This window comes from Carassius auratus, chromosome 19 (genome assembly GCF_003368295.1).
Source record: "Carassius auratus strain Wakin chromosome 19, ASM336829v1, whole genome shotgun sequence".
In the NCBI taxonomy this organism is placed as follows: domain Eukaryota; kingdom Metazoa; phylum Chordata; class Actinopteri; order Cypriniformes; family Cyprinidae; genus Carassius; species Carassius auratus.
This window is the reverse complement of record NC_039261.1, coordinates 27,704,112-27,731,172: the sequence shown is the minus strand read 5'-3', so window position 1 is coordinate 27,731,172 and position 27,061 is coordinate 27,704,112. Positions and strand designations below refer to the sequence as shown.

The window sequence follows — 27,061 nt, the reverse complement described above, 5'->3', positions numbered from 1 at the left end:
ACTTATAAATTGGTCAATGGCTGATTCACATTAAATATGAATTTAAGTCTTACACCAATAGATCTGCTTTAACATGTATCACTCTGTAAGCGTTAACAATATGTAACAACGGTTTACTCTCCTTCAGTCTGACAACTGGACTGTTTAAAATGTAATCATTTTAGTTGACAACACTTTAAAACTAACTGGATAAAGAATAATTGCCAGTTTATCAGTGTATTACATAACACTGTTGTATTTTCCTAAACCATTATCTGTGTGTACAGTGGAAATCTTGCGTTATTCTTCTTTTCAGGATCATTATGCCTCGCAAGTGAAAATGGACTCTTGGTGGCGCTATAGAGCTTATTTATTTTGTTTATTTTAGGGATGTATTTAATGAATAAAGAATCGGAATGAAAAAGAAAAACTTTACATCCATAGATTTTCATCGCTGTACAACATTTAACATTCAAATCAACATGCAATTTTTTGTTTTGGTGTGTATTATGCTACTATTAGTCAGTTCTGTGTTTTGGTGCATGATTATACTTATTTTATTTTTTATAATTATATACTCGCTGTAGTTGGCGGTGTATGACGTTGATGAAACTAGAGAAGGAATGAGAGTTATTTGGAAACATCGGAGGGCATCATTCCCTTTCAGTCGTCCTTCCCTTTCAGAAAAGGGAGAGAAGAGGAGGAGACGTTCGCACGCGCGCTGTACTGACCGAAGAGACGCCACAGCGGAGGTGAACCGAGCTCATCATACACTCACTCACCTGCCTCCAGTTCACACACACAAGCGAGGAACTTCAAGAAAACCAGCGAGGAGCGAAAGAAACGACAGAGGAGACTCAAACCGAGAGAGACATAATCAAAGAACAACAGCAGGTATGTTCACTCTGTGTAGTTTCTTTCTGTCAGTGTACCTATAATCTAACACTGTCAACTCAATGATTCTACACCTAAGTCAATGCTTTCTTCTCCTGATTCATCTCTTGCTTCCTTTAACCCTCGTCTTTCTTCCTATGTTCTCATTATACTTGTAATAAACGCTTTTATCTGCGTTTGAATGCGATATGAGTCACTTTAAAGTTCAAACTCTCTTCTAATTCAAAGACCGAGTAAGTCGAGCTAGAATAACACTGTATGCTTTTGTATAATTCATATGTATTGATTGTTTTTAAACACAAAACCTAAAGATATTAGTCAAAAACATTTAAAAGGTCAAAATGTATATTTTGTTTAATTGAATCATTATGTATACTTATAATGTTAGGCATTTTTGCAAATGAAATATGAATAGAATAGACCATTTTTCCCTATGACTTTACAATTAAATGGACCATTCTTTTTAGGTTAACTGTAAATAGACCACAGAGGGTGTGTGAGTGGACTTTTTCACTTCTTTTCCTTTAAGACTTTAATTTAGATGCCGCATTTGCATCCAAAATGAAAAAATAGTGCTAAAATATACAGTAGTTTGCTGCTGCCTTTTGCTTACAGTCTTCACTGTGCCACTCAAACTGTTAAAATAGGACTGAAATTATCTACAATTAAACTAACTTTAGTTGCTCTTTCCTAATGTTGGGATCCTTAACAGATGCAGAGCTGCAGGTGCTACACATAGTCAGGAATTTGATAAATTGTGCTTTAGCAATTTTTGATATTTCTTAATGCAACATGTGCATTCATTGAGGCTTACTACTAAAATGTGTTTGTTTTTTATGTATTAAGAATATAAAAGTATGAGAATTCAGCTTCAAACCTGACTATAAGCAAAAAAACTTTTCAGGACAGGCACATATTGTTCATTCACACATGATGGTATCAAGTGAGACGACTGGCAGAAGAAGATGACCTTCTGTTAGTATTTCACACACACATACACACTCACTCACAGTGGGGCTCCGAGGCTGATATGAGTGACAGGCTAAGCAGTCAAACTCTGAGAGAGAGAGAAATATAGCGGGGTGAGAGATTGGAAGTGAGAGGAATGAAGTAAGAGATGATTACGAACCTGTGAAATGTGAGGGGAATGTGCTATCATCAACTTTCATATTCAGCCATGCCAACCTGTTCTTGCGATAGTGACCTACAAACATCTTGCACACAAACTTTCTCACATGCACATACATACTCCGGGATTGGACAGGTGCATGCCTGCAAAGATCTCTGTTTACTGTCACACCCATTCACAAAAAACAATTTCAGATAATGGTTTTAAAAAATAAATTTTATTGCAGTTTCTTAAAAAAATAGTATTATTGTGGTAACATAGTACAGTGATAATAAAATACTGCATATTATCATTACTGTACCATGGTACCACTAGTGAAAATACTTCACAGTTTTTACTATTATAAATGTTTTTGTTTATTTATTAATCTTTTTCTGTCATCAAAAACATTGTGTTGGTTTAGGGTCATAGATTATACAGTTTGTACAGTATAAAAACCATTACGCCTATGGGATGTCCCCACTTTTCACAAAAACAAACGTGTGTGTGTGTGTGTGTGTGCGCGCGTTGTCAAAAAATTAATTGAGATTAATCGCATCCAAAGTAAAAGTGTGTACAGTGTATATTTATTATGTATACATAAATACACATGCATGTGTATATATATTTAAGAAAAATAAGTTCTGTTTTTATATATTAAATATACAGTGAATTGACAGCACTATACACACACACACATACACTTTTGTGTATTTTGTTGATTATAACTGACAACTAAGGAAAATCCCAAATGCAGTATCTCAGAAAATTTGAATATTACTTAAGACCAATACAAAGAAAGGATTTTTAGAAATCTTTGACAACTGAAAAGTATGAGCATGTACAGCACTCAATACTTAGTTGGGGCTCCTTTTGCCTGAATTACTGCAGCAATGTGGCGTGGCATGGAGTCGATCACTCCGTGGCACTGCTCAGGTGTTATGAGAGCCCAGGTTGCTCTGATAGTGGTCTTTAGCTCTTCTGCATCGGTGGGTCTGGCGTATCGCATCTTCCTCTTCACAATACGTGAAGGTCAGGTGAGTTTGCCGGACAGTTAAGAACAGGGATACCATGGTCCTTAAACCAGGTACTGGTAGCTTTGTCACTGTGTGCAGGTGCCAAGTCCTGTTGGAAAATGAAATCTGCATCTCCATAAAGTCGTTCAGCAACAGGAAATGCAAGATTTACTTTCATCAGAGAACATAACTTTGGACCATTCAGCAGCAGTCCAGTCCTTTTGGAAGCGTCACATTTCTGACGCTGTCTGTTGTTCAAGAGTGGATTGACAAAAGGAATGCGACAGCTGAAACCCATGTCTTGCATACATCTGTGCGTAGTGGTTTCTTGAAGCACTGACTCCAGCAGCAGTCCACTCTTTGTGAATCTCCCCCACATTTTTGAATGGGGTTTCTTTCACAATCCTCTCCAGGGTGAGGTTATCCCTATTGCTTGTACACTTTTTTTCTACCACATCTATTCCTTCCCTTCGCCTCTCTATTAATGTGCTTGGACACAGAGCTGTGTGAACAGCCGGCCTCTTTTCCTTAGTTGTCAGTTATAATCATGAAAATTTAAAGAAATAAACATTTGAAATATATCAGTCTGTGCATAATGAACGAATATGATATACAAAATTCACTTTTTGAATGGAATTAGTGAATTCAACTTTTTGATGATATTCTAATTATATGACCAGCACCTGTATATTTGTGTATATATATATATATATATATATATATATATATATATATATGCATATATATTAGGGGTGTAACGGTTCACAAAATTCACGGTTCGGTTCGGTACGATTCACTGATGTCACGGTTCGGTTCGGTACGGTTCGGTACGTTTTAGATACAGCAAAAAGAACAAATTGGCAACAAAGTATGTTTTTTGTTTTTTTTTTACATTGAACAATGATCTATTCTTTACCCATCTTCTATGGTGTTTTCTTAACAGCATACTGTATAAAACAAAAACAGCTCCTTATTAAAAAAAATTGAAAATGTTATATTGTTGTAGTAGTTATGAACAAATACAAAGATGTAACTTTTCATATGGAACTCTATAACTCTTTATATTGAGTGTGTTTTTACTCAATTGGTTCTCTATAGGGCTTATGTTTTTTGGAACAAAGCAGGAATTACGGTCTGGCTGAAATGGGCTCGTGAAGGAATATAGTAACGGGGCTAAATTACATTAAGAATGTTCTTAAAACATGCGTTTTCCACTTTAGGCGCTCGCTCACTCAGCACACGCTGAAGGCTCGTTGCAAAATGACTAAAGGGTCTTTCACACAGGACGCGATACGCGCGGCGCTGGATCCTGGGCTCAGCGTTGCCCTTCAGATACAACGCGATTTGCGCTGCACTATGCCAAGAGCAAAGTAGGTGGAGTTTTCAAAACTGCCCGTGCATACGTTCTATTTATAACAGTTCTTCTATAACGTGCAGGCCTGTTAACTGAATCGTACTGCTCAGGAAATTCCGACACAGTACAGTACTAGTCCATTTTGATTACCGTGCTTGTTTGGATGCCCCGATCGATTGGTAAAGTGCACCCAAACACCAGACCTGTTGGTTATTGGAGGATCTTCTATTTGTGGTCTGTTAAACGCATTGGCCATTTTGCAACGAGCCTTCAGCGCGCACTGAGTGAGCGAGCGTCTGACTGAGTAGCCTAACATAAACATATAAGCTGGTGTTTTTATTTTCTTGTTCGGGGGTGTCAGGGGCGCTGCCTGTTACGTCGTTTGGGTTATTGGGCTACCTTGTTGAACGCATATCATTTTATTTCACAATTTTTTCTTTATTTTCCAAATATAATTAATTAGTCCAACGAACCGTTCGGTACATAATGCGTACCGCGTACCGAACCGAAAGCCTCGTACCGAACGGTTCAATACGAATACGCGTATCGTTACACCCCTAATATATATATATATATATATATATATATATATATATATATATATATATATATATATATATATATATATGCATATATAAATAAATGTTTAAAAATAAGTATTTACATTTGCATTCTCAGTTTTTCAATGTGGTCTCAAAAATGTGGACCCCATTACATATAGCCATGGTACTGAATTATCATATTTATATACTGTATCCTATTTATATAGTATGTAAAGAACATTGCCACCATAGTACATAAAACAACAACAACATGTTAAACTATGGTTTATTTTGACATCAGAGATGATGTGATAGAGGTAAAAATGCAGAAGTAGTTTTTAAACAATTTTATAATACTTCACATTTCAAAAATAGATGTTTGTATTAATATCTTTTGTCAGAGCAAGACATGAGTAAATCAGGCGTTTCTTTATTGTATCATATTGACAATCTCTCGTCTCCATTGGTTACCATAGTCATACCCCCCACCATCACCACCACCACCACCTTGCATTTGATGTGTGCTCTCAACTTATTATCCGTCCCTATCATCTTGCCTAAATTTAGCTCTCCATCTTTCTTTTTCCTTTTTTTCTTCCGCTCCCCTCCTCACGCTTATCACAGTGAGAGATTATTGTGTGTGAATATCTTTGTGTGTGTTCTGCTGAGAAGCATGCAGGAAGTGTGTAGTGTGGGAAGTGTGTAGTGCAATTGTGATGTAGAGTATGAAACTGTCTATGCATCTTTGTGCTGAAGATAAACTCCAAGTCTCTGTGTTTATGCTTTTTAATAATCGAAATAATCTATTTAAATCTGATTCTTAAGTCTTAATGTATCTATAAAATCTTAAGTGTATCTATAAAATCCCATAATAATTTTATACTGCTCTTTCATAGCTAAGACGACTTAATGGACTTAGTATCAATTCTGTCTCAGATGTTTCTCCTATAATACCAGAGAAATAAAAATAGAAACAAATGTTGACACACAGTGAGACTATACATTAATAAAATAAATGCAGATATCTTCATTAGCTAACATCATTTGATCTTGGAAGAATATGTGTGAGTTCATCTAAAAATCACTTTTGATTGCAGATTTTAATATCTTTGAAAACCTGAGCATGTTTTGAGATATTTCTGAGATATGTGTGTGTATTTATATCTACATAATATACATGGAACACACACATATATTATTATTATTTTTTGGATGCAATTAATCATGATGAATCATTTGACAGCACTAGTATATTGTTTATCATATCTTTATTTTTATTATTTTCCCCATTTATTGATTTATTTATATTTGTAGTAAAAAATATATTTATTTATTTATTTATTTCTTCGATATTTCGCTTTTATTAATTTATTTTGTGTTTAATTTACTATTAATAACCAGAAATTTAAAATAAAAAAAATAATCAGTCATATACAAGTGGATTCGATTTGAGACTTGCTTATTTAACATTAAGTTATTAGTGCATTAGATGACAAACATAATCTAAATGTACAAATAAAATGCACAAAAAAATCCAATATCCAGTAAATTAAAACAATTCTATATGGCTGATCACAGTAATGATACCTATTCATCCCTAATGGCTAAGGCTAAGTATGATGCAAACATTGCTGTGCTGTCATTTTTGTGCTCAATGAGGGAGCAACTATCCCCTCAATGAGGTTTATGTGCTCATAACAGCATTTGTGTTTGTCAAAGCTTGCGTTTGCTGGCCGCTTGATGCTATTGCAAATTCAGCCGAGATTAAGAATCTGCGGCTTCTTTTTTCTGCTCTAATAGCTCTCCAAATGTTGTCTGCGTAACTTTGAGCAAACTGATGATCTGTCGGTCTGCTGCAGAGCGATTAGCGTCAGTAATGATGTGATTGTCAGGCTAGTGAAGGGAACTGAGTGGAACCGGACGCTTGACTGCCAGCATTAACTTCACTCAGCACAGGTGTGAAGGTCTGTGTATCTCCAGTGTATTAGTCATTTATATTCCAGCTGTCGGATTCATAATAAAAGCAAATTGTCTCAGTAAATCCTTGCGATTTACTCCTACTTAGAATTTAAACCTATAGTGCTTGAGGTAACAGATGATTGTTAACACCTCCCTGTCTGTATTCTCAGTTTAAATATAAATTACTCTTTCATTTCTTCTAAATATCTAATATTAAAAGTAGTGTATTGTTTACAATGAATTCAATTGTTCACTTGAAGTCTGTGGAATAAAAGAAATAACACATAGATGAAAAAGATTACAGATGTATGTGATTTGAGCAGATAACCAGCCACTATCACACCTGAGGCGATAGTTTGATCAGAAAATCCGTTCTAAGAGAACAAAGGAGAGATAATTGTTTGTGTATGTGTGATGGGTTTGTACCAGAAGTATTTCCAGTGTTTCAAAGGAAATTCAAAGTGAGAAAGGTCTTAAAATGAAGAAGAGCCACTTCTGTGTCCATGTAGAGATGCTCTGTAGATATAAAGCTCTACATCAAGAGCAGACAGGCCAGGTTATGTTTTCCTCCTCCTAATGTTTTCCATTGATTTCCTGGAGTCGGTGCCGTTTTTTGCTGCCTGGAACCTCCCATATACTATTTTGGTAGCATAGTCTAATAAATATTATTAATATACAGTATACACTACATTATACTGTTTAAATAATATAAATAGTTTGGGGCCTGTAAGATTTCTATTTATTTATCCATTTTAAAATGTAATACTTTTATTTCACATGGACACATGAATTTGATCAAAAATAAGAATAAAGACATTCATACGGTCGCAACAGATATCTATTTCAAAAAATGCTGTTCTTTTGAAATTTCTATTCATCAAAGAATCCTGGAAAAATAACATCACACTTCCTACACAAATATTACGCAGCACAACTCTTTTCAACACTGATGGTAATAAAAGTTTCTTGAGCAGCTTATCAGAATGATTTTTGACTGCTGAAAATTCAGCTTTGCCATCACAGAAATAAATTAGATTTTAAAATCTATTCAAATAGAAACGTAATAATATTGCACAATATTACTGTTTAAAATTTATTTTTGATCAAATAAAGCAGCCTTGGAAATACACACACACAGAGAGAGATAAAATAATGTTGTTCCATTCAGTTCAAATAGTTTCCTGTAATATTTGCTTCATTTTTACTTATAGTAAAAGTAAAGCCTTTTGGTTCAGTCATATTGTTTTTGATTTCATATTTTGACCGATTCAATGAGGTCCTGCTGTGAATGATTCATAATGATTCCATATTCAAAATGAGTCTTTTTGTGTAATTTGCTTATTCAAGTCATTAATTCATGCTGCATGTTTTTTCTTAAAGCCACTAAACATCGTTGTGGCATTATTTTACAGAACTCTGTTATCTATCTCACTACCATTACCATAGTATTTGGACATAATACCATAGTATTTAAAACCATGGATCTTTGGAAACTACTATAGTGGTAATGCCTTTTTACAAATTCAGTATTCAGATTTTTTTGCAACCTGGGATTCCAGATTTTCAAATAGTTGTATCTCAGCCAAATATTGCCCGATCCTAATAAACCATACATCAATGGTAAGCTTATTTAATCAGCTTTCAGATGATGTTTAAATCTAAATTACGAAAAATGTACACTTAAGGCTGGTTTTGTGGTCGGGTGTCACATATGTTGTATTTCACAACTGCATGCAACATTCTTTAAACAAATACATGTAAAGGCTCTGTCTACAAACAATGAATCCGAGTTAAATACTTAGGAAGAAAGATTTTACCCCTTATTGCTGAGAAATATAATGTAGCATGTTTCGAAGCTATTTTATTAATAAAGGTTTCTGTGCTCCACAGTGTTTCTCTATGTGCGCATGCGTCAGTGAAAGCAGCATAGCTACAAACCCGAGCCTGGCCCAAAGCCAAAGCTATTCATTAAAAATAAACGCAAACCTGCTGGCACCAACAGCCTCGTGGTTAGTGCGCAACTGTGCTAACAGCAACCCGAGTTTGATTCCCATCTCCAAGTCCTTTGCAGGTCCCGGTCCCTTTCTCCATTGTCCTATCTATAAAAGAAACCCTCGAGTATTTTGTTACACTCGAGTTGAGTAGCAGACCTGGATGTTATTCTGTACCATGGTAAAACACAGTACTGCTTTTTATTGTCTATCCTGATCTACTCATATACAGGCACGGCCCTAAAATGATCACCCCATCCCTGAACCACAAAACCAGCCATCCATCGCTCCCCGTACCATCTTCATTCCCAATCGTGTCATCAGTGCACACTTAATGCTTGTTGTCACGGCGACTGGGCTTGTCTGGTTCCTCTCGGTTTCACCTGTTCTGGCTCATCAGACGCTGACACGGAAATGCTGGCAACTAACCACCCATACCTGATGGTGTGTGTTAGCGCTGGAGCTCGGGGCCCACGTGGTGTGCCTTTGCTGTCACATCAAGTTAGCGTGTTATAGATGTGACACTCATTAGCATTAGCCACACGCTAATTCATCGGCCACACATTCCACTGTTTGATTAGTTGTGTAGTCACAGATCAAATATGAAGTGTTATCTGATTGCTGCTTTTGGTAACCAGGGAGACAGTGTGTTCGTTTTGAAGGGGGCATTGTGTTGGACACGTTGAACGTGTGTTTGTGTTAAAGGTTGATGCTTGAAGGTTGATTAGCTTTCCAATTAGCCTTCATGTTATGTTACTGTGTGACAAATCTCTGCGTGTGCATTCGTGCTTGTATCTGAATGTTTGCGGTTGTATTTAAAGATATGCTGAAATGCCCTCTCTCCAGTTTTGCACATGCTCACTTCCTATTTCGACATCAATCTGACTTAATTAGCATGACAATTAGGGACTGCTGCCAAGGCAATCAGTTAAATCAATAATGCAGTTATGAATACATGAATATTTCAAACAAATTATCCATATTCATCTGTCTCATTTTCTTTCTTTCTTTGTGTTTCTCCACGTGTGCAGACATGGGCTGTAAGTTGCAGAAGCCTCGAAGCTCAGATGAAGCTCCGGGGAAGATTTTCTCCACCCTCAGAAGAGCGCAAGTGGAGACGCACTCAGGAGTGGCCTATACATACCACTTCCTGGACTTTCTGTTGGGAAAAGAAGGTACACATGCCCATTTCCTGCACACTTTATGTAATATAAAGTCCCTTTTTAGGTGTCGTTGTTTTTAATTGGGATTTAACATGGCTAAATTTTCATATGGGTGATGAACTTTGACTCTTAAGGCACATTCACACAAAGGCAATAGCTATAACCATAACTATAAAGTTGTAATAATCATTTGTCCTCACCATAAGCATAACAGCTTACAAAGAGGATCAATATCATTTGAATAACTTTGAGAAGATTTTTTTTCCAGCTAATGTGCAATAAAAACATTGACAGCCAATCAGAATCCATCCAGTTTCAAAGTGTTTGTACATTTGTGACAGACACAAAACTGTAGTGCGAACTTACAATAAACCGAACATTATCATCCATTGGCGTGTAATTATTGTGGTTGTAGTGAATGGGGCTTTTTCTATATTTAAGTATAACTGTTATCTTTACATGTCATTATGGAAGTGGGACCTCTGGAATATACAGTATATCATTATTTATTATTGGCGTAGACCAACATAGAAAACTTGAAAATAAAAAATATAATTTTAAAATATATTGATAAATACTATAATATATAAATAATACTAAAACAACACTGGGAATTATAGTTTATTTTAATTATTCTAAATGAATATATTTTTTCTTTTTCTTTAAGACTTTATAATTCATGCATCAGAGGACTCACATACAGAGTGACATACAGCATAAAAATGATTGCTGTTTTTCAGAATTCAAAGCAACATCCATACTGATGATATGCATACACAAATGCACAAACCCACCTTCAGATAATAAAAGTGTAAAGCTTAAAACTGGGAAGAAAAAAAAAGTGTAAGATTAGATGAGACAGAGAGAGAGAGTAATAGAGCAAGATAGCAACCAAACAGTGTATATTCTTTGAGGGCTTATGTTTCTAAATATACTAATGCCGCTTTTGTTAGTGTGCATCGAGAGAGGCAATAATGGATCCCGCAGAATTCAGAGAAAGAGGATATGAGACAGGATGAGAGAATATAAGACACAGATTGAAGTGGAAGAACAGACCTGCTCATTTTAATTACTTGAAAGCATATGAGTATATGGGCCATTACTGAACATAATTACAAGAATGTGACCATATCACTAGTTGTTTATTTGTGTGTGTGTGTGTGTGTGTGTGTGTGTGTGTGTGTGTGTGTGTGTGTGTGTGTGTGTGTGTGTGTGTGTGTGTGTGCACGCGTGTGTCCGTGTGTTTCTATGTGTGGTGGAGGGGGGTCTGTGACAGTAAAAGTAAAACCTGAATTTACCTAAACTGCAGGAAACATGCTAGTAAATGTACTAATGTTTTAATGAAAAGGTTAGTGGTTAGTGCATAGGACATAACATGGAATAATAACAATAGAAGTCAGTGGAAGGTCTTTCCACTGATTTATGAATCTTGGTAAATATTTATGAATATACTAATGTCAGTGCATACTTAGAATGAACTGCTTCTATTCAGACAAATGTCTGCTTAATGAATATACTACAGCAGGTTTTTTTACACAGTTCTCTGCAATGCATGTTATCTATAACTGGAATACTTAATTTTGACAAAATTGTGTCTCATTTACACAATTTACTGGTCATTGTCATCCATAACAACGCATTATTATCAGTATTTGTTTATTTGATCTTGTAATAAATGCCGGTCCTTGTCCACTCTGTCTAGGGTCTGTTAGCAGTTATTTAAATATTGTTAGTTTATCAAGTCTATTGCATTTACTACTTAGTTAACGCTTACAACATTACCCAAACACAAAAGTGTGTGTAGATGAGACCAGAAACAAATATTTATTTATATAAAAAATAGGAATATGTGAGAACTGGGACTGCAGCAGTTGTTCAGGTTCTGGACACACACACACACACACACACACGCACGCACATACACAAATACTCCAGGCTTTCTGTTTTAGCTGCTTATCGGTAGACAGGCAGGCAGGTCATTTATATGTAAAATTCACTGATGCCTACAGAGACACCGAGACAAAAAAAAAAAGAGTTTCACTGCAAACTGCTGTGACAGCGCAAGTACGAGCCTGAGATGTTTGAATATGTTTGTTTGCTTGTTTGTTTTAGGGCATCAGTATTGAAAGCAACGATAAGTGACTCAATGAATCTGAATGATTGACAGGGATCAAATAACAAAGAGCGAGAGAAAACAGAAAGAGAGAAAATTCTAGGCATCCTTTAAAGATTATCTGATCTTGAAGATGGGAAGGCTTAGTACTAAAATCGGGGATTTATCTGTTTGTGTATGCGCAATAGAGAAGATCAGTCGCCCTAGTGACACCCAACTGTATTTATAGCCAAAATCTTGTTTTAATTGAAATTGGTCTATAAATAATGCAATTCCACTCTCTGTCGGGTTATTACAAAATAAAATATGACCCCCAAGGACCCAACATCACACACTCATAAGCAGCAAGAATCCCTTATACTTAAGATTCATATAAACACTTCCTTTAATATTTATGTCATATCAATATTTAGAGAGCAGTTCTGATAGGTCAGCACAGCAGGAGAAGGGGACGGCTATCTAATAGATTTGCTACTAACACGTTTAGTTCAAAGAATCATTCAGAAATTCAAAGTTCAGAAATTGAATTACTATGGCATTTAAAACACGCTGAACAACTTTGTTTTAATAATAAATGAGTAAGTGTTTTTTGTTTAACAAGTGGGATGGTTCTAGTTCTGGATGGATGCTGATTGGTCAATTCAAAGGATGCATGGATATTAATTCTGATCGATAATCTGATAATTATTTTTGTCTTGTGTTTAATCAAGGATTTAAAAACAAATAAAGTAGAACTCCTTTTAGACAGAAAAGTTCCTGCTAGATCTAGACAACCCAAGAAGAAATTAGACAAGTGTGATTGTGGTACAACACTTGATATTTTAGCATAAAAACCGAGTTCTCTGCAGGTGGGGTTTAATTGATTTTCCAAAGTCTCTGCTACTCATTTTGAGAGCTTGTACATTACACAAATACTGAGGGACATTTGTTTAGAGGGCTGCATTCTTGAGGTAGAGTTTGTTGCTGAGATTGACTGTTTACCCAAATACTTAACCCCCGACTGAGCAAGTACTGCTTTATGAAGGTGGAATTCCCCTGTAGTAAATATAAGGACAGCTCATCATATACTCGGTCTTTCAGGAGCAGTGAAATCTTCTCTGTGTTTGTTGGTCTCACACAAACAAACATATTTTTTCATTCTCTCATGCATAGCTACTGCATGAGCCCTTTGCTGTGGGCCTTTTGCATGATGTGTTGGTTAATACAGTTCATGCTCTAGACTGGCGTAAGTTAATAGATGTCATAAAGTCTAAGACACTTCCGCAGTTTCATTACTACCTGATGATTGCAAACAGATTTTGTTATTTGGTGAAGTTTAATGGAAGTGTGTCATGAGAGATACATGGTTTATATGTCTTTGTACTGTTATACTGAAGTGGATACTGAACATTTAACTCTGTTTGTTGATCATTTTGTTTTAAATGTGATCTTTCTTTAGTCATATTTGAGACAGTGACATAATAACATTTTTGGTCCAAATTAGCATGTTAGAATGATTTCTTAAGGATCATGTGACACTGAAGACTGAATCACACATTTGCACTCAATTCACCTATACGTTCATCTTGCTATGAACTGTGCAGTTATTTATTCAGTGGCAACACTAATAAACCCCCCTCAGAGTCGAAGCGTGTTCAGGCCGTCAGAGTTTTGTTTAAACAAGCTCCTCGCACCTCTGAAAGATGATTGCAGTCAAGCAGTGCTCAGATTACAGCTCGCTGCTGCCCTTAATAGTGCTCTGAATAATGAGCGCTGGAAATTACGTTTAATTACTGATTCCAGAAACAATTAGCTTGTAAAACAGTCTCGCCAAAATACTTCCAAACAATTTCTACAGCAATTCAGTTTGCGTGTCAGAAACCATGTCAGAAAGCAAGCATTGGTAGAGATGACTGTGGATGAAATGGATCACACTCATTTCTTTTCTTACATCATTATTCCCCCCATTTCTACTTCATTTTGTTGAGTAGGAGTGTATATATTAAATCAGGCTGATATAGTGGTATGAAAGTGTTTACATTAGTCATCAGTTATGTCAGTTTTGGTATACTGATACATGCTGACTTATACTCACCAAGGTTTTGGTGAATTTACTGAATAGAGTAAAATAGTCATATTTTATAATAGTCAAAGAACTGTATTCAATTTTAATATATTTTTTAAATGTAATTTATTCCTGTGTTGCAAAGCTGAATTTTCAGCATCAATATTCCAGGCTTTAATGTCACGTGATCCTCTAGAAATCATTCTAATATAGTGATTTAGCATTAAATAATTATTTCTCACTATTGAAATCAGAAGTGCAGTTTAATATTATTGTGGAAACCTTGATGCATTTTTTTTCAGAAATCTTTGAATATAAATTATATATGTATATATATATATATATATATATATATATATATATATATATATATATATATATATGTGTGTGTGTGTGTATATATGTGTTAATTGTTTGTTTCATTATTGTTATTGTTTTAATATATACACTATAATAGGTAAGTTGTCACAATGGATTTTCAATTCTTTTTTTGAGCTGTGTCGGGACCAGTGTTGAGCAGTAACTAGTTACTAGTAACTAGTAATAATATTACTTTTTCAGTAACGAGTAGTGCAACTAATTACTAATGAAATGTAAGTTACCATCCATAAAACAACTAGTTAGTTAGATTCTATTGGTGCCTCAACCCCTTCTGATTTGAAATCCAACAATTCAATAATTCCTAGATTTATTTTCATAATTTTGCACAGGCACATGAAGTCACCAGTGCAGCAAGAAAGCTTGGAATAAGGAAAACTTTCATTCAATGGATGGAAATAATGCCATTGCATTGTTTTGTTTTTTGTTTTGTTTTTTTGTTTTTAGCAGAAAAGAAGATCTGAACACTGATTTTTAAGTAGAGACACTTATTCTGCCATTACATGGCTTGCCCACCCACATCCCTCTGATCCTGAAACAAAACATTTTCATATAATTTATTTTTATAAAATAAATCATGAAATAATATAGGATATGGGTAACAGAGAAATTATACCTAGCTTCAAGCCACACAAGAATAATACAACACTTTCACTTAAACGTCACTATCATTCACAGCATAACTTCTGAATGCGATCCGATGTCCATTTTGTTGAAATTATGAGGCAGAAATATATTGTTAGTAACATTTTCGAAGAATTTTGTGGGGAAGATATGCAGCTTCTGTGGGGCGTGAAAGAAAAGTGATGTAACTGGTGTAAATAATAAATGTTGCCATATTATAATATTAATTTTAAAAGGAGTAACTAGTAACGAATAATACATTTTTAGAGTAACGAGCTCAACACTGGTCCGGACAAATGATGATAGCTGAAAGATAAGATGAAATATTATATATATATATATATATATATGCCCTGCTAGTGCTAACCTATATATATATTCTGTCTCTGTGCCTCTCTCTCTCTCTCTCTCTCTGTCTCTTCAGAGGTGGCAGTGTCCTCATTACTGTGTCTGTCGTCAGTCAGAGAGCTTCCGGTGCAGGTGTGTGAGTTGTATCAGAAAGGGTTCGTACTGGCAGCTGTCCATCCCTTTGTTCACTCCTGCGGCCCTGCTAGTGCTAACCTCCAGAAGCAGTTACACCGGGCTGTGCTCATCAGAGAAACACACAGGTATACACTAGCAATAAAATACTACACACTCATTATTGCACACAAACAGTGCTCTGTGCACATCAGTAAACATTTTTGTGCGTTATACATTACTGTTGAATTATTCAATCAGTGAGTGGTGTCCAGTGACCATGTCAGAAATGAAAAGGATTACTTGCATTCATCTGATCTAAAGTGACACATTTGGAATTTCTATTTCAAATTCTGTTCAAATTTATAATAATCAAAGAATTCTGAAAAAAAAAAAAATCACAGTTTTCACAACAATATTTAGCAGCACAACTGTTTTCAACATTGATAATAATAAGAAGGGTTTCTTGACCAAATCAAGACTCCTCTGTAGGATCATGTGACACTTAAGACTGGAGTAATGACTGCTGAAAATGTAGCTTTTCCATCACATGGAACATAAATGACATTTTAAACTGTATTAAAACAGAAAAAAAGATAAAACATCATTATATTTTACTATATACTGCACAGGAGCACCACATATTATCCAAGTCACATGACAGGAAGAGAAAGGCTGTTTCCAAGAAAGTGTTTTTTATTTTACTTTGATTAAATATTATTAAGAACGTTTTCAGGAATAAGATTTGAATATGAATCATTTACAATAAGAAGTTACATTTTGGATGTTGAAACATGGCTTTGTTTTGTTTTTTGCTACAGTGGTTCTGACAGTGGCCTGCTGAACTGGGTTGAGCCTCATCTCATGACAGACGTGTGTTACCTCGGTCACCGGGACCCTGACCCAGAAATCATACAGGGCTATGTGAAAAAGGTTAGACCTTCTTTAAAAGTGCATTTGTTTGCATTCAAACAGAGAGCAGCAGGTCAATGTGTTTGTCATTTAGGTTCTAAACTTTAGCGGCACACTTAATGTCATCACTCCATTAAAGATGTCACTGAAAACCCACTTACTTCAAACTCTCTCTATCGTGGTCTTACAATACGGCTGTAAAAACAGAAAACATAAGCCGACAGGCTGCTCCATAGACACTGACACCCCGCATTCATCTGCCATTCCATTAGTCGTCACCCCCTCGCCTTTTCAGTAATTGCATTTATCTGGAGATAAGCACTGTTTGACTGAGTGTGTGTGTGTGGAAGTGTTGGAGCCGTGTGACATTTACTGATGATTTAGACGTATGCGTGTGTGTGGCGTGACAGTATGATGATTGGAAAATATGGTTTTCATTAGCATTTCCTGTCACAGCTCCAGAGAGCTTATTTTAAAAGCATCTTCAGATGCACCACCTTTCTCCTCTGAAAAACACTGTAGAATTATTCATATTACATTGGAATCCACTTACTTTCATTGTCAGCTTTGATTGGAACAGGCGGTATCAAGATTGATGAACATTTCACTTCTTCTGTTGGTTGTTCTTGGGGATGCAGGTGCAGGATCTGGCTGATCAGGGTGATCTGTTTGTGGGCTTTTTGCCACAGCCCGGTGGAGGTCCGTATTTCCTCGGTCACTGTGAACCAGAAGATCTTTCCTCCTTGCACTCCAGTCCCTGTTCTGTTCATCACAGCAGCCGACCCCCAACCCTCAGTCCTGCGAGCGAGCAGAGCCAACAGGATAGAGACAACAGGGATCAACCAAACCAGAATCATACAAACTTTAATTCAGACAATGAAGACTTTATGAACCACGGCTTGCAAATAGAAGGCATTGAGAGCAGCCAAAGCTGGAATAATCAGAATCCTTTCGCCGAGAACCATCAGTGTCCTGATTATCAGTACTTAAATGTGGAAGGTGAATGTACGCAAGCTGGGGGTTTGAAGGACGATGAGTTTATATTAAGCTCTTGTGCACCAGAGCCACATCAGACCCAGAGCACAAGAATGCAGCCGGACTTGCCCAGCTGTGATTTGGCAGAAAACAACAAAAGAGAGCACGGAGAGCAGGTCAAAAGCCAAGACAAACACAGCAAGCGTAGCGGAACCACACCAATGCTGAATCGTAAGTGTGCAGTCTGTTGATATACAGAGAAAGGGTTTGTGGCGGGGGGGGGAGACTATATATTAGATTATATCTAGATCATAAATAATGTATCAAATGAGACAAGCATTTTTTAATTCCTAGGTGTGTGAATATTTGCTCTGAAAATAATCTGATTTGATTACAATTTTTACTAGTGATCGGGGTGCTGCACAAGATCCCGGGCCCTATGCATAGGCAGTCCTAATGCAAATAGTGTGCACATTTTCTGTATGCATCAAATACCCGGATGACCTACTATATTCAACAGAATCTGCTAAATATAACTCAGGTACACTGAAATCAGTGCAGAATCTGTGTCCGGAATGGCATACTACCATACGACTCCTACTATATTGCAGTATGCTGCGTGTACACTGTGAATAGTAAGATAATGTTCTGTATGCATGGAATTCCCGGATTACCTGCTACATTTTCTGAAATTTGATGTCTGAAGACACTGCATGGGATACTGTTTCCTAGAACGCAATGCGCTCCATGTTAGGTTTCATCTTCAAACGTGTGAGTGAACTTGAGTCGAGGAATGATAAATACAGTATAAAACACTTTTATACATGCATGTTACTATAAACTACAAACTATCACTGTGTATCTAAAAACAGGAGGTTTTTGTTGAAGTTGCATTCATTTAATAATATTTTTAAGCATGATAATTTAAACACACATGTTATTTCATACTGTTTTATAATGTACTACAGTACTGGAATATAAATATCTACCACCTAACTACTATTAACACAATCATTATTAGTTCTGCTCAGTATGTTATGTCCATTTATTATGAAATTAGTTCAATTGGGCAATATAGCATTGTTTACTAGTATGAATCCTTAATTAACAAGCCTTTGTACAAAGAATGGTTAGTTTTTGTGATGTACCAACCTCAGCAGCTGTGCTGAATTAATGTTTTGTCATGTGACAACACTTTAGTACACTACTCTGAGACATTTGTTGCTTATTGTATACTGTTTCACACACTATACTTTAAAAAAATAGTAGGCATTATATACTGTGTACTGGGCAGTAAGCAGTAAGCAAGTATGGCACTTTGAACACAGCCTGCGTCTTTGAGTGAGTCATTGAATCGTTTACTCAAACGATTCCCTCAAAGGCGCTGATTTAGTCAGGAACGTGACTGGTGTCTGTTGCTCGGAGACGTGCCGTTCGTTTGGAATTATTTTCCTTTGTGGAACAAAAATAGACCAGGTAACTGGCAATGTTGTGTCCAAAATTAAATTTACTCAAAATTAAGTTCTTGTTCAGATGTTGTATATATGACTCTCAATCGTAATCCTATGCTATGAATATCCCTAGCAATGTAAAATTGCTCTGCTCTGAGTTGGCTTATAATTAGCCTATCTGACCTATTTGTCTGTGTCTGTGTAGGTGTGCAGGTATTTGCGCTGTACAACCATACGATTGCTCTGTCTGGATCGCCAAAGATCTTTTCTCTGAGGGTTCCACTGCAGGTGCACAGGGAGGCGGGGCTTGTTAGCTCTGTTGACTCCCATTGGCTGGACCACATGACGCAGCACTTCAGAAGTGGGGCGCAACTCATTGACGGCTACTTTAACCTAGAAGATGATGCAGGTACTGGAGCTGCTGTGACATTTTACAAATGACTTGAGAGGTATCAGTAAGTTTTTCTGATTGCAAAAACATAACCTACATTATACTAATCCATTACGTTTATTCTTAAGTGAGTTTTATTAAAATAAGGATACAGTTATATATAAAAACAAATATGATAAAAAAATGCATCAAATGATTTAACAAAAATAGAAAAATACAGTTTTCAAATATTTTTATTAACCTGCTGAGGAGATAGCTCTAAAACAAATTATCAACCGTTCTTATCAATATTTTCCAATCCTTTTTGTGCTCTATCTTCAGCATCTTCTTCCATTGTGGAAAGTGTTTTTATCTTCCAAAGTGCTTCAGGTGATGCCGGGCCAACCACAGTGTATGACGCCATTGTAGTTGAGCAATGGACTGTTATTGATGTAAGTCTGCAGTGTTGCATCCTAAATTCAAATCATTGCATTATTATCTGTGGAACTTCTACACCTTTCTTCTAACAAACTGCCTTTAAATGAATGAAGACGTATGTACACGTTCACGCACTAAGTCTCAACAGGACATAAATTAAATGCTGTGAAATACAGATTAAATAACACTTCTGTTTTGTAGGGTGTTGCGGTGAAAACAGACTACATCCCTCTGCTCCAGTCTCTAGCTCCATACGGCTGGAGGCTAATGTGTGTTCTGCCCACTCCCATCGTCAAAATGAAAAGGTTCCAAATCCATTCTAAACCCTTAAAGGAACAGTTTGCAAAATATAAATATGTTTAAAAATGTACTCTCCATCCAAGATGCAGATGAACTTGTTTAGATCGAAACAGATTTGGTGAATTTTGCTCCAAATTTTTTTTCTCACCAGTGGATCCTCTGTGGTGAACGGGTGCCGTCAGAATGAGAGTCCAAATATCTGATTAAAGCATCAAAATAATCCACAAATAATCCATCAATTTCACTGGAGACATAAAGGCACTCACTTATTTTAGACAGAAGCAACAGATTCAAGTTACAAATGTCTCAATGGATTTGTTTCTTACAAATACACAGCTTTTCACTTTATAAGATGTTAACTGATGAACTGATGGGGAGAAATATGCCTTTAAACAAGAGTATTACATTCACTGTTGCACTTCAGGGGCTAATAATAGGATAAATATTACCTGCAAAAAACACTTCTGTCATATCAAAAGAAAGAAAGAATCGTTCTTACACATCTTATACTTCTGATTTATTTTTGTCATAGTGATGGAAGTTTGGCCACAAAACAGATCCTCTTCCTCCAGAGACCCACGCTGCCTCGCAAGAGGAGAGACTTGACGGTGTGTATACATGGCACAAAGTTTATTTCTGCTAAAATTAGATTAGAGCCGTTTTAGAGGACTGTGAAATTGTAATAGCGTTGTCAGTTCACTTTAAAATCCTCAAAAGTAGCTCGGTGTCTGACAGTTTGCGTGTATGTTTTCCAGAAACTGCACCTCAGAGGTCAAAACAAAAGGAACTCGAGTAATAAAAGGACACCAGAGAGGGAGATATCACCGCTGGCAACAATTGAGAGAGAAATGGAACGAATGGAGAGAGAAAACAGAAGTCTGATGAGACAACGTGAGATTATCCAGAAGGAAAATGGGCAGAGTTTGCCAGAAAGCCCAGAGAGGAGAGATCAGGTGGAAAGGACGGTGGAATTCCACAGGCAGAGGATGGACATCCCAAACATCAGCCCGGCAAAAAAGGATGCAATTACAAACGGCAATCAGGAATTAAAGCGCACAATTACGTGTGGTAAACACGAGGACGTGCGAGCAGTCGTAACAGAGAGGGCTTTATTCTCTGGAGTGTGCTGACAGTATTCATTTATGGATATTTAAACATTACAATATGTTCATGTTTATTCAGACAGAACACACTCTCATCAGGCCCGTGTCTGGGCATATACATCTTCTGACAGAGCAATTGTCCTGTAAGATTGCATAGGAGTGTTTGAATCTTGCCGCTCTTAATTATTTGGGTTTTTAAGGTGCATTGCTGTAACAAATGGCAAGAGATTCTAACAAATAAGTGAAAACATCTGTTCGGGGCTCTAAATATGCTAAACGCTGACCAATTTGTTGAGACTTGTACCTATATGAATCTGTGATGTTAGTTCATTTTATTACATACAGTATTAGCTTATGCAATATATCGTGCACTAGCTCAAATGCGTAAAATCCACAAGATGCTCATTTATTTCATCAATAGGTATTACATCAGTTATTTCATTTATTTATATCAGTGTGGATGGCAGTAACTAATGTCTAAATTTGTAAAGTGACAGTTATAGTGAAAGTCTGTGAGACAGTTAATGGTGTAAATAAAAGCTCTCAGTAATGGGCTTCATTTACAGCAACAGCTTGCAGTTTTCTTCTTATTTCATTTTTCAAAATGACTTTACGAAACATCTCGGCACTATAAGAGGTAAAGATCTTCTTCATCAATCCAGTTTTGAAGAACCATCCTTCCCATGATGTGGGAGACTATTATGTTTGATGAACTTAATTTTGATTGAAAAAGTTCACAATGACTGTTTGTAATCCTGCCTTACAGTCAAAACACTTGGCTGGACCAGGCTAAAAATAGTTTTTGCGTGATTTTATGTTAAAATGCACAATATATGACATTGTATTTCCAGAATTGTACAATGTTATTGAAAGAGTTTCAGCAAATAGTCTTTCTTTTGTAAGTATATATCTAGTATCTAGTATAGTATCTTAGTGAGTCAATAACATGCAAGTGCATTGAACCCTCAGGTAACCAGAAAATGGTTAAATATAGTATTTTTCTCACACATACACACCTATTGTTTTGCTTCAGAAGACATTGATTCATCCACTGGGGTCATATGAGTACCATCATGATCCCTTGGTGTGGTTTTTGAAACATCAACTTGATGCAAACCACTTGCAACATATGGACTCGGAGAAGGATTATTTTTCAAAAAATGTTGGGTGGAACATCCCTTTAAAAGGGACAATGTTTAGCACCTTTCTGCAAACTTAGCACTATATTGATGAGCAAAGATGGGTGTAAAAATGTATATTTTTAGGTGAACTATCTCTTTTGATTTCTATGCCCCTAACGCCTTTAAAGTTTTAATGAATAAATATGTGTTCTAAAATGCAAACAACATGCATAATTATACACAGATCTCTAAAAACCCAGTGCAATCTGAGTGTGCAATCTTTCATCATGCCCTTGAAGCAGGATGCCTATGCCGTTAACCAGCAAATGAACTATAATGTAGAACATTACAGCTCTGGTTGCGGTCAATTGGTTGAATATCTTTAAAATGAGGTATAATAAAAATAGGGCATAGAGTCTGGATAATTGGCTGTTTAAATGTGGAGAATGCAGACACAGTGTCTGTTGTGCGTTTCAACTGATCTCAGAGGCATTACTGGTCCATTGCCATTACAGTCCGTTTCTATGATGATGCAGATGCATCCATCGCTGTGAATATCTGAGCTACCACCATTTCTCAAAAAGGATTTTGTCCTCCAACAGGCCGACTTTCTTCAGGTCTGAACTCACTTTCTCTATCATAGGAGGAGGGCCACAGAGATAACACAGTGTGTGTTCAGGATCTACATAGCGCTGAAGCTCCTCTTCTGATATCCTTCCATCTGTAGAGACACAAGAATATCTCATGTGACAAATCAGGTCTGAAAAGAATTCAATTCATTAAAAGGTCGTAGGTTATGGATAGTCAAATAAATATAGATGTGAACTCACTTATGATGTAAGGCTGAAGTTCCTGCTCTATGTCAGAGCTCTGCTGGGTAACATGGAAGTCACAGGAGAATTTATCAGGTCGCTCGTGACAAATGTCAATAATGGTGTTCTAAAGACAGAAGATATTTTAAAAAGTCAGATGGCAGCTTCAATCTCACTTCAGGGACAAACCAAGGGTACATACCTTGAAGAGCAGCTCTTTGGTGTTCTTGGCGCTGTAACACAGGTGTGTGCGCCCCGGAGTGTACCTCTGACCATGAGTCTGTCTGAGCAGATCAGCTGCGTGCAGCAGGATGGAGTACAGAGGGTTGATGCCAACACCACCAGCTATCAGCAACAGGTCCACCACGGGGTCAGAAGGTTGAGGGTCAAAGAAGAAGTTACCTCCCACCCTCACAGCTACCTGAGAGTCCACAGAGCACTGAAATAGAGCAATTTACAAGAATGTAGTGGCATACAACAGCTCACATATGTAGATCCCTACAGTCAGCTATACGCAGAAACTTTCAAAATAAAGGTTAATTAATAAAACAAGTTTTCTTCTGCATAGTAGAATAATTGTACTGTCCATAATTAACATGCATAAGCAATGTCTCTTGAAGTAACAAAATAGAACAAAGATTTGTATACAGTTTACTTTTTTAATGATACATATTTATGAGTGGGACGGAATATTCAAAATATGAAAATATACTGATTTGCTTAAACATTCCAATAAAAGCACGGAATGGAACATTAAAAATAAAAACAGAATGAAAAACTGAACTTAACTACACATTACCACTTAACAGTTTGGATTCTATAAGGTTTTTTGGAGGGAAATAAATAAATACATTTAGTCAGCAAAGACACATTAAAATGATTACAAAAGATTTCTAGATCAAATAAGTGCTGTTCTTCTGAACTTTCTATTCATCAAGGAATCCTAAGAAAATATTATCATGGTATTCACACTGTTATTAAGGAGTGCATCAGCGAAGCAACATTTATAATAATAAGAAATGTTTCTTGAGCAGCAAATCATCATATTAGACTGATTTCTGAAGGATCTTGTGACACTGTTGCTTTGCCGTTACAGGAATAAAATAAATTTCAAATAGAAAACAGACACTTAATATTGTAACAACATTTCACAATATTACAGTTTTGACTTTGTTTTGATCGAGTAAATAGAACCTTGATAAGCATTAGAGACTTCTTTCAAAAAAATTCAAAATCCTTTCCAGTCCCAAACCTTTGAATAGTAGTGTATATATACTTCTTAATTCATTCACTCACTTTGGTGTGAATCCAGTGTGCTGGAGGATGGCGTGTGTGTTTGACGGCCAGTTCAATCACTCCCTCTCTCTGCAGCAGACCAGGACTGGAGCAAATAGAGAAGCCACCCACTGTGTCCACACCTGGGATGAAGAAATCCACCCTGTGAAAAAGAGTGCAATTCAAATATTATATAATGTAATATATGAAACATTGCTATGAACTTCAATGCTAACCTTATGCATTGACTCCACATGTTAATGACTAAAATATAACACACTCAAAACTAACAACACAAATACATAAAGCACTTTAAGAAAGTTGTCAGAAGCGGATTCTACCCACACTACTAAAGCCATGTGTCCAGTATTACTTATGTCAATAATACCTAATTAAAATAAAGTAAAGCAACACATCAGCTTTGAGAGTCACCATATGTGTAAACAGAGCATGAATAAGTGATAAGCACATATGTTGGGGCACACACACATTCCCACTCGCTCTGCTCTCCCTGACTCATGTTCCTCGTGTTCTTTAGCAGGAACACAACATCATATGGTCTGGAGGAGTTTCTGTGCATACATCTGCATAAATCATCGCCTGACTTTTTCACCTCACTAAGACTCTCTCAAAACTCACACACATTCACAACAAATGCAACAAGGCGCAATGGGAACGGGAGCAGAAGTGAGACAGAAAGTGTGAGGAGAGGTAGATGTAAGAATACATTTTCATTATTTTGCATGGTTTCCTGTCAACAGATCTCACGCTGAAGTGAGAATTTTGTCTGCGAGGAAAGCGCCATCTCGTGTCCATTTTGCAAATTGCATATCTTCTCAACTATTGGTCATTATCAGAAATGCAAACAGCTAAGGGAGGAAAAGGTGAGAACCGGAGTCATGCTTCACAAAGATATATATATTAAAGTTATTATACAAGTTATTTGCTTTATATGCTCAAATATAGTTACTTTTTTACAATTGTATTTTTACAAATATTTGTATTGCCTTATTTGTCCAAAACTGTCATTTATCACACATAAAAAATAACATCTTGATGCAACATTTTACAAAAATCTAAATCCCATGTTATAAAAGATGAAGAGCCATAGAAGCTATTTAAGACAATATTGGCTGATTAGACCTAAAATGCTATACACTAGATCCTATTACACTAGATATCTGTATAATCCAGGATAACCATATATTAGTATTGTCATCGATATTAGATCTTTTCAATAGATATTTCACAAGGTTCTTACCACTGGCCAGCACGGAAGCTGAAGTCAGGATGTGGTACCTCTAGTCTCAGTCTCTTTACTGTATCAGATTCATTCATAATGTCACTGACACGTGCAGGGAAAAGCTCCTGGATACATACGAAACAAGTCACACAAATCTTACAATAACATTTCAGCCTCTCAGCATTTTAAATGCAATGCATTATGCCATGTGATCATAACAAATGGGAGCCATTATACACTTTTACCACTGTACACATATTTACCAACTGAAGTGCACAAAAACTAAAGCATGACAAGAAAATTGGCACAGGATGTTATTTCAGAATGAAATAGCACTATAAAGAATGAATAGATAGATAGATAGATAGATAGATAGATAGATAGATAGATAGATAGATAGATAGATAGATAGATAGATAGATAGATAGAAATCTAATGACACACTGGCTGCCCTGCAACACTGAAGAAATGTCTGAACTTTCACCTACCTGACTATAACATTTGTTAACAATTTATGAGGAGTGACAGTGGAATGTATCTATGGTCCACAGGTCAAGGGTTACATAGAGGAATCGAAGAAGACTCACCATTTGTCTATGAACGCTAGAAGTTCTCTGTAGATGGTCAGTCTGTCTCCTTGATGACATGTTTCTGAAACCAGTTTAAAGAAGTTTAAGGTAAGCGAAAATGACTGGCTGTGTCTCAAACCCATCGAGATCCCTACACGATCAACAACATAGTTTTGCTTAGTAGACAGCTCACTGGGTTCTCATATACAACCACTACATCCAAAGCCTGTAGAAAGAGCTGCAGGTTCTGGATACTGACCGTGTGACTGTGTGTTTACATGATGAGCAAAAAACTGGTCTGAACAGTCCTGATCCAGCGGAGAAACATCTGGACACCGTCCTCTTCACTAAACACGGGACACTCATGATCCGAAATGATCCCTGTCAAACACCTGATAGTAATATCAGACAGAAAGCAGATTAGTTACTGAAATTACATAATAATAGCCAACAACACTGAAATCTGATGTGAAGTGACATTAACACACGTAATTTCAGTAAACAATTTAAACCTGTTATTAACTAAATAATCCGTTTTGTGTTCACTATGCCTTTAAAATTAATTTTAAACCATACTAAACAAATCAAGCAGAGAGAGTATAACGAGCTAATCTGCTCACGATACAAAATGTTTGCGTAAAAATCATTCACCTCTGTCACTCCGGTAAGGTTTCTTCTTCGTCTGTTTTTGGTGGGTGAACAAAATCTGTAGCGCCGCCCAGCGGTCTTCCCTCAGTTTGCAACAAATTAGGCTACTACTCTTGAGTAAACAGCATAAAAGTAGCCTACTTTTAACTGAAATAATGCAATTTGCTTGTGAACAGCATACAAAAATATTTTGGACTGAAATAAGACAATTTGCTAACAA

At 36.4% G+C, this 27,061-nt stretch overlaps 2 protein-coding genes across 3 annotated transcripts; one reads left to right on the top strand and one right to left on the bottom strand.

Moving 5' to 3' along the window:
- The first annotated feature begins 396 nt into the window (after positions 1-396).
- Positions 397-21,237, top strand: LOC113120084 (raftlin-like). The gene is made up of 10 exons (XM_026289951.1): positions 397-873; positions 9,875-10,018; positions 15,590-15,773; positions 16,446-16,557; positions 17,175-17,742; positions 19,168-19,371; positions 19,675-19,784; positions 19,972-20,075; positions 20,603-20,678; positions 20,826-21,237. Exons 1-10 carry the CDS (start codon positions 603-605, stop codon positions 21,198-21,200), a joined length of 2,148 nt encoding a protein of 715 aa, XP_026145736.1. The 5' UTR covers positions 397-602; the 3' UTR covers positions 21,201-21,237.
- Positions 21,166-27,022, bottom strand: LOC113120085 (oxidoreductase NAD-binding domain-containing protein 1). Of its 2 annotated transcripts, none has more exons than XM_026289952.1 (8): positions 26,845-27,022; positions 26,453-26,585; positions 26,212-26,275; positions 25,643-25,749; positions 24,403-24,544; positions 23,309-23,545; positions 23,125-23,233; positions 21,166-23,015 (listed from the first exon to the last, which is right to left on the bottom strand). In XM_026289952.1, exons 2-8 carry the CDS (start codon positions 26,557-26,559, stop codon positions 22,858-22,860), a joined length of 924 nt encoding a protein of 307 aa, XP_026145737.1. In that variant the 5' UTR covers positions 26,560-26,585; positions 26,845-27,022; the 3' UTR covers positions 21,166-22,857. The 2 variants fall into 2 exon arrangements, with proteins under 2 accessions (XP_026145737.1, XP_026145738.1); XM_026289953.1 differs by lacking the exon at positions 26,845-27,022 and adding an exon at positions 26,706-26,844.
- Positions 27,023-27,061: the final 39 nt, after the last annotated feature.